Consider the following 14,220-nt stretch of genomic DNA (forward strand, 5'->3'; position numbering starts at 1 on the left):
TCGCTTATAAACCATCTACGTAATATCTCATATAATGGAAGAGAAAAAGTGTCTATAATATATCAATAATCATTTTTATTCTTGATACCAATCCTTATATATATTTTTTTAAATTGCGAGAACCACAAAGAAGAAAATCGTAAGCGTTTCCACTCCTCAGAACCAATAAACGTTTCCCTCACTCTTGTGTTAATTCAAGTTCTAATAATTTTTCGTAACTTTACATTGAGAGTTTTTGCTATTATATTTTATTAAATGTTGTTTGAATAGTGTAATTACCAAACTTGCGCAGGAGATTCCACTGCTGTAATCTTGAACTGCACTTGGTTAGTCAGGTTAACAATTCTAATATCTGCATATAAGATTTTTAATAACTTGATAATTACAGTAGACGTATTACAGGAAAATTCAGAGCAAATCTGTAATGAGTATTCTTCATATATTAGAAACTTCCAATATTGTTGATGAACCAAACACCTTTCTGTTCTTATCTTTATCGTTATTGTAATATTTTTGTTTGTGTAGGTTTTGAGAAACTCTTTATATAATACAGTATTTACACACACACATACAGAGAAGCATTCACGTACACAGAACAAACATTCACAAAAACATATGTCCCCTGCAACTGTGTGTGTGATCGGTTATCTTAAGTGAAGCATATCACATCCAAGAACAGTACGCTGTCTTGATAGATAAACGTCTTGTGGTGTAGTGTGGTGTAGTGAAGGTACAGAGGTAGGTGTGTAGTGTGGTGTAGTGTGTGGTGTATTGAAGGTACAGAGGTAGGTGTAGTGTGGTATAGTGTAGTGTGGTGTAATGTTGAAGGTATAAAGGTATGTGTAGTGTGGTATAGTGTAGTGTGGTGTGGTAAAGGTATAACGATATGTGTAGTATGGTGTAGTGATTCTGTTGTGATGGCTGTAGTGGTGGCAGTGTGGTGATGGTGTTAGTGGTGGTATGATTGTAGTAGTACTTGTAGTGACAGTGATTGTAATAGTGTTTAGTAGTAGTGGTAGTGGTAATGGTGGTACTGTACTCCTTCATACTCCTCCAACACCTGATGAAAAAGAGGGTCCGGAACCCGTAGGAGTCCCCCTCCCATCCATGGATAGTAGTGGTGGTAATATGTCTATTATCTAATCAGTAAAATAAAATATATATATCATCTCTGGGTGGAGGTTGGTAGTAGACAGATAGTATAAATATATTCTTCACGCCCACAGAAGCAACAATGGCTGTCGTCCTGTACTACCACCCACTATCACCGCCAAGTAGGGCCGTATTGCTTACTGCCAAGGCGCTCAACCTCTCCCTAACGCTCAAGAAAGTCGATGTGTTGGCCGGCGAGCAACTCAAGCCAGAGTTCATAGCTATTAACCCACAACACACCATCCCTACCATGGTTGACGGTAACCTGAAGTTGTGGGAGAGTAAGATGGGTTATTTTACTTTAATGGTAGTAATAAGTTATGGTAGTGACGTGGTATTGTATAGTGTGACGGTATTGTATGGTAGTGATAAGTTATGGTATGGTAGTAATGCTGACCGTATTTTCAGCCGCGCTATCTGCACCTACTTAGCGACACAGTACGGTAAGAACGACTCCTCTACCCCAGCAACCCACGAGCGCGTTGTCTGGTAGACGCTCGACTTGACTTTGATATGGGGACCTTAATCACCGATGGGCGGAGTATGCTGTAAGATATGGGTGGGTGTACAGTACAGTTGATTCCACTCCTGATTTTACCACTTAGCGATGCCAGTCCTCTCCCCGAGGTCTGAACCCCCAAACTGGTCAAGCGGGAGGGAGGGAGGGAGGTGTGTCGGGGTAGGTGTCTTGCTGTGGTGAGGAGGCAGGGTACAAGTAGAGGGATGAGACAAAAAATGTGCTGTGTATCAGTTGGAAGAGATCACAATGCAAGATAACATTTTGACAATACTGCATGGCGGGGTTCCTCTGCTAAAGTAATCGTCAAGTGCTAGCCAGATGAAGGAAGTTACAATAGAATGGGAGGGAAGAATTCATGATCTAGGTAAGGAGTTCCTTTGCAAAATTGGGCATTTAAAAGCAAATGGATTATGGATAAACAGTATTTGGATATATATCTTGTAGAAACAATGAAGTTTTGCTAACCCTTTGACTGGCAGCAGCCATAATAAAATAGTTAAAATACATCGTACCGAAGGGATTAATGCAATTAAAACAGTCAGGAAGTGGGTAACACATTTATTGTAATACAAACTGGACATGAACAAAATAGTTCAGTTGGCGGCTGTCCGGTGTAGAATCCGCACATAGTTCAGTTGTGCCAAAGAGGGAGGGAGGTTAATTGGGTACAAAATAATAATACTATTATTATTATTATTTTATTAACTGTACAATTTATGATGCCAAACGATAAAGCTGTTGTTTAAAGGTCTTATTAATCTCTGCTACTCGTTCACATTATTAAGTGTTATTTAGAATAAATGTTATTTTCACACGCTGACGTGGTCTACTTCAGATAATGGATTATCAAACAAATTATTTTACTTCACATGCTCGTGACCGTTGCTTGAGTATCACTTCTTGTATGTGTATTCTCATCATACTCGCCTCATGGAGTAAGACGACACAACATTACTCTACTCTGTAATGGTCTGTAGTAATTTGTCCACCGCCAACCCCACGCAGGAGTAGGGTGGTGGAGCAGCTGTCCCTCCTTGCACATCATAGTTTATTATTATCAATTACCTTTAAGCAACAGCTATATCGCTTTGCATCATGTATTACACATTATAAAAATATTTTGTTACCCATTTAACCTCACTAACCCAACCCAACCTAACCTAACCCACCATAACTTAAACTAACCTAACCTAACCTAACCTAACCTAACCTAACCTAACCTAATAACCCAGCTTACACTAACCTAAGGTAACTGTATGCTTGACAGTATCCGGTACTGAGGGGCGGCACCACCAGCCCTGAGAAACTGGACAAGTTACTCGAGGCTCTTGGCTGGCTCAACACCTTCCTCATGGACTACGCCTTCACCGCCGGCAACAAGACGACGGTGGCGGACATGTGCCTGGTGGCCACTGTGTCAACAATAGTGGCGGCTGGTGTAGAGATTGATAAGTACACTCGTGTGGTCAAGTGGCTGGCCAGGTGTAAGAGCACCATGCCAGGCTACGCTGAAGCCAACGGTGAAGGAGCCAATAGCTTCGGCGAGATTCTCAAGGCTAAGTTACAGCCACAGTGACACTTATCTACTGTACCTTAAGTGACCCTCTATACCTTAAGTGGCTTGTTCTAGCACCGTTATGTAAGTTCATTGATAACACAGATGTTCTTATCACTATAGTAAGTATTTTAAGAGGCGACAACTTTTTATTTTGATACAGTATTTTATATAGTTTTTCTCTACGATCATAAATCACCCGCAGTGGGCAGAGCATGAAGGATGAGGGAAACTGCAGGGTAAAACACGTCGAAAAACTGATGGTATGACACTATAATTATGTCTGTACGTGCTTTGTACGTGAAAAATTAATTAACCGTAAATACTCCTCAGAAAATCTCACGTCCACAAAGAAACAGAATATTACACCATGACGCCTCAAGAAATATATTAAAACAAGCACTTCCTGTTTAATGTGACGGGGGACCTCAGGCAAGGAAATTAGGTCAGGTTAGGTAGGTTTCTTTGGTTGGTTAGGTCAGGTTCTAGCAAATGTCACCTCTTTTAAAATATTTACTATAATGATAAGAACATCTGTGGAGAGGTGAACAAAATTGAACAACGCCTTCTGGAGTTAATCATCTCCTCCAGGATTACCCACTTGTATAAATATCCCTCGGCCGCAGTAGGTTTGAAGATCAACTGATTACCCTCTTACTATGACCCCAAAAGTCCTACCACGGCGCTCACAACTATTGCTACCCGTAATTAAGACTGTTTATAAAGTGTTGAGCGCCATAAATAAAGAACAAACCTTCAGCTGTGTTTCAACAAGCTCTCCGCCACTTGGTGTCTTCAAGTAGTTAAGTGACTCACGCTACAAGTTAATATGCACACAAGGGTCTACAGAGAATATTGACACTTTCAGTCGTTTGTAGGTTTGGTTAGGTTAGGGTTGGTTAGGTGAGGCTTAGCTCTTGTAAATTACAGTAAATCCTGATAACTTGTACAGTAAAAACTAAAGATAAACAAAGGTCTGATATGAAGTACTGTTTATATATGTAAGAACAGCAGAGTACAGTACAGTGTATGACAATTCACTACACAACATACATTAGTGCGTATAAAAAGTACATTACAGTGCAGTATAATACACAACATTACAGTATATCCTTAGTACGGTAAATTATAACAGTCCAGTATAGTACAATACACTATATTACAGTGAAGTATAGTACATTATATTACAATACACTACAGTACAGTAAATTCAAACAACAATACAGCATAGTTCAGTGCTGTTCAGTTCCTTATTGCACTGTATAGTACAATAAAATGCAGTACTGTACAGTATACTACAGCACATTATAGTATAGTACAGAACAGTGCAGAGTAGTAACGTATTACAGTACAGTGCAGTAGTACAGTACCTTACAATCCAGTGTAGTACAGTCCAGTAGAGCAGTACAAAATCAGTGATATTGATTGAACATTTTTAGCTAGTGTGGAAAAAACATTGTACTGTAAAACACACACACACACACTATCTATCTATCTATTTATCTATCTATCTATCTATATATATATAATAAAAAATTACAAAATACTAAAATCCAAATATAACATAACAAAGTAACATATCCTTATACAAATTGTGTGTTTGTGCTGACGCAAGTATATATAACTATTGATGACTGAGTGTGGAGGGGCGGGGAGGCAGATAGTAGGAGCTGCATCCCGGCGTCAGGAAAGATGAACCAAATTAAGTGCACGACAATAGTTACATTCCGATGACAGTAACTACTTCCCGGCGGCAGCAGAAATAGAGGTGGCAGTGGCAGTTTGGACTGCATCGATGAGCGCTGCCCTCAGACAAGCTCGCTCTAGTGTGTGGACCCCCTGGATGGTGCAGCCTATAGTGAACACAGACACGGGCCATATTAGCGTAAACCACACACACACACACACACACACACACACACACACACACACACACACACTATACCTATTATCTAATTAACTCATGGTGATGTGAGGACGTATCCAACTGACTCACTTAAACTACGACACAAAGATGAGTACTCAAAGGTTCCTACGTTAAATTGTCCACCTAACTGGTACACTTGCCTCCACAACTTTCCCCTGTATATGATCCACACATAAGTCAGGGCAGTGGGCGAGTAGACGAATAAACACAGCGTTATTTACACACTATTGTTTAGGTTAGTGAGGCTGGGTAAGGTTAGGTTAGGTTAGATATAAGACTCACCCCCAGGAGAGCAGACGTCATCCTTCAGCTGGCCCGGATGTTTACCTGTGGCTAACACCATCTTCGCTGACCCCTGCCGAACAGGTGTGATAATGATAATATAATAATAGTGATAATAATAATAATAATAATAATAATAATAATAATAATAATAATAATAAGAGAAACGAGACACAGACAGATATGTAAAGGAAGATCACCTGAAGAATAACCACCCCAGTCCACTGTCTAGTTAGGTTAACAAAAAAAAAATTATAATACCTATTTTTTACCTCAGTGTTGGGAGGTTACCGGTAGATGAGAGATGGAAATTAACACAACTTTAGAGAGAATTGGACTGGGCATATTAGAACGAATACAAAAAATCCATTCATAGTAGGTGACTCAATACCACGTCCAGTTTATTCAGTGCCTTGGGTCTCTGGTCATGGGTCAGCTCAGCTATACAAAGTCGGATCTAGGTCATATAGCCGACGCATATTTGACCTGACCTAACCTGACGTTTACCCTACCAATATTATCCCGTCTGAGGGAAACTTATCTCCTTACCATCATGGTCTGGGCAGCTAACTTAAGGGCCAAGGATCGAGGGAGTCCCATCTTGACACCACCGTCAGCCAGCGCCTCCAGGGCCACGTACATCTGCAACCAAAGAAAACGAGACACTTGAATAGGAAATTTAATGGATAACTGAACGAATTGTGCAACATGGCTAAGTAGTCCTGTTCTGGTATAGAAAACGGGGTTACTGGTGTTGTCTCCGTACTCAAGGTGTTGTCTCCGTACTCGAGGTATAGTCGTCGTACTCAAGAGGTTAAAAACAGGCAAATAAAATGATTACTATAAAGGCAGACTTTTGAGACTTACATAGGCAGGACCAGAACCGCTTAGTCCCGTGGCGGCGTCCAAGAAGGTCTCAGGCACCTCGTCACATTCTCCCACAGCCGAGAGCATCCTGATGGAGAAGCAAAGATGGATTCTCAAAGGTTCCTACGCCAAACTTTCCTCCTAACTTGTGATGTGAGAACGTATCTAACTGACTCACTTAAGCTACGACACAAAGATGGATCCCAGCACCATACAACATCAACGTACCTGTGGGTCAGCCGGGCATCATCTAGAGTAGCGTGTCGACCCTTGGCAAACACTGACGCAGCCATCTGTACCAGGGCAGGGGTGTTGGGCATGACCCTTATCACCCTACTCTCCGGGGGCAGGGCAGTCTCGATGTCAGCTAGTGTCACTCCTAGAGCCACGGAGGTCACTAGAGGTCGGGAGAGGGTCACACACGGGTGCAGGTCACGGAGGACTTGACCTATGATATTAGGTTTGACGCAGATCACTACTATGTCTGTGTCCGCGGCGGCTTCTTGGTTGTTGTGTGTCGTGGTGCATCCTAGGACCTACGCGTGATGAGGTGATGAATATTGGTGTATTATACAGTCTTAGTCATACAAAATACACCATAAATAATACACAACATTTCAAACTTCATAATATAATACACTATACTTCAACTAACTCAACACAGCTACGATAGCTACTTATGTATTAGGATATTTAATTTTAAGGTAATAAAATGGTGGCGAAGGTGTGGCTATAAGGGGGAGGATGGAGGCCACGTTATAAAAAAAAAAAGTAGTAGTAGCAATAGTAGTAGTAGTAGTAGTAGTAGCAATGTATGCAATAGGCCTATCAGTGCTCCAACAAGAAATAAAGTATGAAACAACTGGGGTCAAACAAGTGGCATATGCTGATGACCTCACAGGAGCAGGAAAAGTGGAGGACATCAAAAAGTGGTGGGACCTGGTAACATCCTTGGAATCACATGAGATTGCCACCTAGCCTTGTAAATCACTTCTCCTCGTGAAGCAGATGCATTATGATCCGGGCAGTGGGAGTTTTTCAGTGATCAAATAACTAGGACGGCCAAGACATCTGGGCGCGTGGTGGCTTTTCACGGACTTCAAGACCAGGCCGTAGGGAAAAGTGAATGGGTGGGTTAGCGGAAATCCCATAACCTATCGAAATTGCCACAGAACCCACATGCAGCACAGCATTACACATAGATCAGCATCAATTGGAACTACCTGATGCGTACCATCCTGAATCAAACCCTCCTCCACCCTTTGGAAGAAACAATCAGTGTCAAATTCATTCCCAAACTAGTGAAACCACCACGACTTAACCTAGTGAAAGAACATATGCACTTCCCACCAAGACTAGGAGGATGGGTTAACAATCAGAGGAGGTGCCAAACTCAGACATCAAAAATTCCCTTAAGCTCTGGCAGCCCTCACTGACCACATAATCGCCCAGAATGCAACAGGGGAAGTGGACACCAGCGAAGTTAATAAGATCCGTAGGTCCATTACAACAGATCGGCAGAACTGCCAAAATGACATGTTGCAGCAACTATTGCTGCTGGTTCCAGAAAAGTTGACAAAAAAAGTAGCTATAGCGCAGGAGGTGGGCGCCTCGAACTGGCTAACTACGTTACCGATAAGGGCAAATGGTTTCAGCCTTAACAAACAAGAATTTACAGATGCCATTGCTCTAAGGTACAGTTGGCCAGTAGATGGTTTGCCCTCCCAATGCGTGTGTGGCTATTCCTATGATGGCGATCACGCCATGGTTTGCAAGAAGGGGGGCTTCATATGCATGAGGCATGACGAGGTAAGGGATCTCACAGCAAATATGTTGAAGGAAATCTGCCAGGACGTCATGGTAGAACCGACCCTCCTTCCACTGGATGGCGAGATCTTCCAACACAGGACTTCAAACACATCTAACGAAGCCCGTGTGGACGTCAGTGCTCGAGGATTCTGGACGCAGGGACAGCGAGCTTTCTTCGACATCAGGATTTTTGATCCCATGGCCGCTTGTCACCGTAACCTAGCTCTCGATGCTGCACATAGGAGGAACGAGAACGACAAGAGACGGGCATATGGGGAGAGAATTCAAATATTAGGAATCAAATGGCTTCACTCCTCTGAGTGTTCTACAACCTCTGGTGGGATGGGCCCAAGTGCAAGATGTTTCTACGCCAGACTCGCGGAGCTGATCTCCGAACAGAAGCAGCAGCCCAGAAGTTATGTCACAGCCTGGATGAGATGTCGACTGTCCTTCTCTCTCCTTCGGTCGGCTTTGCTCTGCCTCAGGGGAACGAGAGCTTCTGCCCCTAATCCGACAACTGCTGCAGATATCGACTATGAGGCTACAGTCACTGAATGCCGCATGGATCTGCGGCTCAACTAATTTAACACAGATAGGATAGTTTCTTATGTATTAGGATATTTAATATTAAGGTAAATAAATGGTGGCGAAGGTGTGGCTATTGGGGGAGGCTGGAAGCCACGTTATAAAAAAAAAAAAAAAATGTAGTAGTAGTAGTAGTAGTAGTAGAACACAGGAGTACTCACATACCTTCATCTGTTGCAGTAAATGTTCATCAGCAGGGGGAGAGGAGGCGACTAGGTTCTCCGGCTTGGCGACACCTGAAACACACACACACACAGGTAATGAGTGACACCAATTACTGGATGACCTCAGCTTATTTCACCTGATGATTAAACACACTAACGTAAATCTAATTTAACCTAGCTTAACTTAACGTAACCTATCCTAACTTAACCTAGCCTATCCTGAATTAACCTAACCTATCCTAATCTAACCTAACCTAACCCAACGTAGCTGGGACTCCCTTTCATTATTAAACCGTGATGAAATTAGAATGAAAATACATACATAAATACATACATACATACATACACGTTTAAACAATAAATAAACATACACTTAAATACATAGGTGTTGTAAAGATAAATATTACGTATTGTGTTATATGCAATAGTGTGTGTGTGTGTGTGTGTGTGTGTGTGTGTGTGTGTGTGTGTGTGGTGATTTATGGATAATTTTGACAAATATGTTCCATTAACACAAACATTCGACAAACTTGAATTATCGATTTATTTACTGTAGTCTACCAGAGACCCATTCTCTCTGGAGCCTATTTGATTTTCGTTTTTGTTATAAGTCTGCCAGCGCCTTAGGCGGTGAGTTATTATTGTTTTGTTTTTTTAATTTTCTCCATTTATCATCTAACTAGCTGCAAGTACTCGACATGTACTGGCAAACTTTTTCGGAGTGAGAGTTGTGAACTCTTGGAACAATCTACCAGAGAGTGTTGTGACGGCACCGAGTGTGAGCTCTTTCAAGACCAGACTTGACCAACACTGGAGCAGGTTCAGGTACATTCAGGAGCCGGTGCATGCCCAGTGCCTGCCAACAGTGTAACAGAGAGCCAATTCATGCCCAGTACTTGCCAACAGTGCGTGACAGAGACGTGACCGATCGCCCAAGCTGCTAACGAGGCGATCAATTGGTGAAGAGGATAAAAGTACAAGTTAGTAAAAGTTACAAACTGTTTGTTAGTACTGGACAATAGACATATACTGACTGTTGGCAAGAACTGGGCTGCTGGGCATGTACTGACTCCAGGATGTATCTGTGCCTGTGGCAGTGTTGGTCAAGTGTCTTAAACACTCGGTGCCGTCACAACACTCTCTGGCAGGTTATTACAACAGTTAACAACTCCTATTTGTGGCTTCTTCATCCCTAAGCCGTGAGCGGGGCGGCCATCCACCAGTCCCAGGTATGGACACTCGACTAAAGTAATGTTCTCTATGGTGTTTATTAACCACCTGTTCGCCTATAGTATAAGCCAGGAAACTGCAGGCGCTCTCATCTCTCTGGGTAACTCAGGTGCAGTAGTGCAGGTACCAGTCTGGTGGCCTTGCATTGGACATTTTCAATCAACTGACAGTCTCTAGCATATCTCGGGGAGCAAACGGGGTGACAGTACTCCAGGAAGGGAAGTATCTCACTTTCTTATAAGACCCACTAGCTGAGTTGCTTGAGTCACTTTCTCACATTGATCCGAGAACTTCAGGTCATTGTCAACACACACTCCTAGGTCCATTTCACACTTCATCTCGCCGGGACATGTAATACGTCTCCTGCCTGTTGGTACGACCCAGGTGCCTCCTCTTGCACTTCGTGACGTTGATTGAATCTTGTTAGCCAAGCCTTTGACCACTCCTGAAGCTGAGAGACATCTTCCTGTAGCGCTTCACTGTCCGTTTGGCCCTTAATTTCCTTGAATAACTTGGAATCGTCAGCAAGTGAGAGATGTGAGGGGTGGGGAGGGGCAAGGGGAGATGGAAGGGGGTGGAGGGGGCAAGGGGGAGAAGGAAGGGGGGTGGAGGGGGGCAAGGGGAGAAGGAAGGGGGTGGAGGGGGGCAAGGGGGAGAAGGAAGGGAGGGGCAGGGGAGAAGGAAGGGGGTGGAGGGGGCAAGGGGGAGAAGGAAGGGGGGTGGAGGGGGCAAGGGGGAGAAGGAAGGGGAGGGGCAAGGGGAGAAGGAAGGGGTGAGGGGCAAGGGGAGAAGGAAGGGGGTGGAGGGCAAGGGGGAGAAGGAAGGGGGTGGAGGGGGCAAGGGGAGAAGGAAGGGGGGTGGAGGGGGCAAGGGGGGAGGAGAGCAAGGGGGAGAAGGAAGGGGTGGAGGGGCAAGGGGGAGAAGGAAGGGGGGGGGAGGGGCAAGGGGGAGAAGGGGGGTGGAGGGGCAAGGGGAGAAGGAATGGGGTGGAGGGGGCAAGGGGAGAAGGAAGGGGGGTGGAGGGGCAAGGGGGAGAAGGAAGGGGGTGAGGGGCAAGGGGAGAAGGAAGGGCAAGGGGCAAGGGGGAGAAGGAAGGGGTTGGAGGGGGCAAGGGGGAGAAGGAAGGGGGGGAGGGGCAAGGGGAGAAGGAAGATGGGGAGGGGCAAGGGGAGAAGGAAGGGGGTGGAGGGTTTAGTCTTAGTTTAACAAATTTATTGGCAGAGCTTGTAGTACAGTTTGCCTATTCTGAAGTAATTCAGTCAGGTCTTGACACTGAGGGTGGATCACTTCTCACTGTCACGCAGACAGAGGTTCACACACAAAGAAATACATCATATTCATTAACAACTATGAATGTATATAGGTCAGGTTCATATGGATAATGTCACTGTTCACTGCCATGCAGGACAGAGGTTCGTACACAAAGAGTTGCATCATATTCATTGACAGTACATATATATATGTAAAACACACACACACACACATATACATACATATACGTATATACATACACATATACATGTACACGTACATATACATGCACACACGCACACACATACATACATATACGTCGGTCAGATTCATGTGTATTACTTCACTGCCATACAGGACAGAGGTCTGTACACAAAGAATGCATCATAGTCATTGACACTATATAGGTCAGATTTGTGTGGGTAATGCCACTGTTCACTGCCACGCAGGACAGAGGTCCGTACACAAAGAAGGAAATACATCACATTCACCAGCAGCATATATAGGTCAGTGGATCACATACATTGGAGTCATATTCTAATTGAAGACTAATCAGTGTGGGCTAGCAAATTTGGTATAAACAGCAAGAATGTCCTCAAGCACACCTGATTCAATGAAGTAATTACATAGTTCAAGATACAGTAAGTCAGGTGGCCTGAAGTCTTTGAGGGGCAAGGGGAGAAGGAAGGGGGAGGGGCAAGGGGAGAAGGAAGAGGGGTGGAGGGGAGAAGGAAGGGGGAGGGGGATGAGGCGATTCTGTATATCACAATGTGCCTTGCCCTCCTCTCCTCCTCCTCCTCACCACCCACCCCTCCTACTATTCCACTTTCCCTCCCACCTTCCCTCATTCCCTCTCCTCTCTCCTCCGCCTCCTACCTCCCACCATCCCACCTTCACTCCCTATCTCCCACCCTCCTACCTCCCTACTCCCCCTCCCACCTTCCCCCACCTCTCCATCTTTGGTTTGGCTGCTTATCTGATCACGTGTACAGTGTGTGTGTGTGTGTGTGTGTGTGTGTGTGTGCGTGTGTGCATGTGTGTGTGTGTGTGTGTGTGTGTGTGTGTGTGTGTGTCGTGTGTGTGTCCTCGTACTGATCGTTACAAGAACAACCCATTCCAACCAAAGTGAAACCAATGATAAAGGTTCTAATCATCTCTTTCTCACGATAACAAGTGATAACAGCAGATAACATTAACGATAACAGTGGTAGATAATAAGAACACATTACAGATAGAAGCCAATCTCAGCCTCCTGGTGAAGAGGCTGGAGAGAGAGAGAGAGAGAGTTAGACAAAGATGCCAATTAAACACACACGCACGAATCTCACACACACACACACACACACACACACACACACACACACACACACACACACATCACACACCTCCTCCGCCGACTCAAGTCCTCGTAGTTCCTGCACCCTGAGCTCCCAGTGTTACACAACATTCATACTTCCAGCTCACCTATGCCTCCCCCACCTGGTCTTCCCTCCAAATGCACACACAACGTAAACACCTAGAAGAAGTGCAAAGAGGGCATGCAAGATTATTCTCTCCTCTCTACTCCATATCAAGAAGCGCTCAACACACTGACCCTTTCGACTCTCACTGACCATCACCACGACCTCATCTGCAAATTTGGTAAGAAGGTTCACACCATCCTCGACACCGGCTCCTACTACCACCTGAGATCCCTTAGCCCGAGAATTGCTGTCCGACACCACAACCGCATCCAGCCCATACGTGCACGAACTGATCGCTATAAGAACAGCCAGTCCCAACCATTGTAAAATTATCAATAACTTGTAATAAACCAGTGTATTCACTCCCAGTAAACACTACCCTTACACTGTTACTATGTTGAAATGAACTGTAGTTTGAGCTTTTCCACATCTAGTTATTATATGTCTTATTTGTGTCACTTATGTTACTTGTATATTATTTGTAATTGTAACCCATTCCCCAAATATGTAACTGTATATTTTCAGCCTTCATGCTTTTTCAATAAAACCGTTAATTATTATATATATTATTAGGACCTACCTGCAGAGATGAACCCCTTCGCCAGTGCTTGTGCCATGTTGCCAGCTCCAATAAACCCGATCCTCAGTGCTGCCATAGTGACGGTCAACTGCCGCTGTATAAGTTGTCACTAAATTAATTCATAAAACTATTTTTTAATTGGTTTTATTTTGTTTTGTTTACACCAGTAGAGTAAATTTCAGGTCTGAGAGATTTGATTCTGGTTTATCTTACAAATTCAAAAATCACTATTATTAATTTATCTTAGTTAAGATCATTTATTACTTGTACTTTAACACGTTTTATTACGTTACGATTTACGATGGTGAGTCACTGTTAAAGGTAACTTCTTGGTACCTTTCTCTTCACTGTTGTCACTGTCAAGGCTGCGCGAGACTCCCTGGTCGGTCCAGGAGCGTCGTGTTCACTCCGCTTCCTTGGGTATATTCCATGCCCACCCCTACAGGCCTACCAACCCACCCTCTTATCTTGAATATATAAACACTAATATAACCGCTGCTATATTCAGTATATGTCGTATTATATAATATAAATATATATTGTGGCTTGATGTTTGATATTGGGATGAGAGATAAAGATATACTTGACGTTGTGAGTTTCTAATCATTACTTTGTACCCAATCAACGGTTGGTCACTAACTCAGGTGCGCACGAAGATGGATGTTGCCATATAGTGATCAGAAGAAATAATGTAGGTATTAATGTGTCTGTATGTATGTGTGTGTAATATAACCCAACCTAACCTAACCTAACCTAACCTAACCTAACCTAACCTAACCTAACCTAATCTAACACTAACCTAACCTAATCTAACATAACCTAACCTAATCTAACT

General features: G+C 43.7%; 1 protein-coding gene and 1 pseudogene across 2 annotated transcripts; one reads left to right on the top strand and one right to left on the bottom strand.

Moving 5' to 3' along the window:
* The first annotated feature begins 694 nt into the window (after nucleotides 1-694).
* Nucleotides 695-3,986, top strand: LOC121854511 (annotated as a pseudogene).
* Nucleotides 3,987-4,204: 218 nt separating this feature from the next.
* On the bottom strand, nucleotides 4,205-13,809 carry LOC121854508 (pyrroline-5-carboxylate reductase 3-like). Of its 2 annotated transcripts, none has more exons than XM_042349188.1 (8): nucleotides 13,722-13,809; nucleotides 13,386-13,479; nucleotides 8,863-8,933; nucleotides 6,532-6,839; nucleotides 6,304-6,391; nucleotides 5,986-6,078; nucleotides 5,437-5,509; nucleotides 4,205-5,080 (listed from the first exon to the last, which is right to left on the bottom strand). In XM_042349188.1, exons 2-8 carry the CDS (start codon nucleotides 13,459-13,461, stop codon nucleotides 4,968-4,970), a joined length of 822 nt encoding a protein of 273 aa, XP_042205122.1. In that variant the 5' UTR covers nucleotides 13,462-13,479; nucleotides 13,722-13,809; the 3' UTR covers nucleotides 4,205-4,967. The 2 variants fall into 2 exon arrangements, with proteins under 2 accessions (XP_042205122.1, XP_042205121.1); XM_042349187.1 differs by having other exon boundaries at nucleotides 13,674-13,801.
* Nucleotides 13,810-14,220: the final 411 nt, after the last annotated feature.

This window comes from Homarus americanus, unplaced genomic scaffold (assembly GCF_018991925.1).
Source record: "Homarus americanus isolate GMGI-L3 unplaced genomic scaffold, GMGI_Hamer_2.0 scaffold31887, whole genome shotgun sequence".
NCBI classification, from domain to species: domain Eukaryota; kingdom Metazoa; phylum Arthropoda; class Malacostraca; order Decapoda; family Nephropidae; genus Homarus; species Homarus americanus.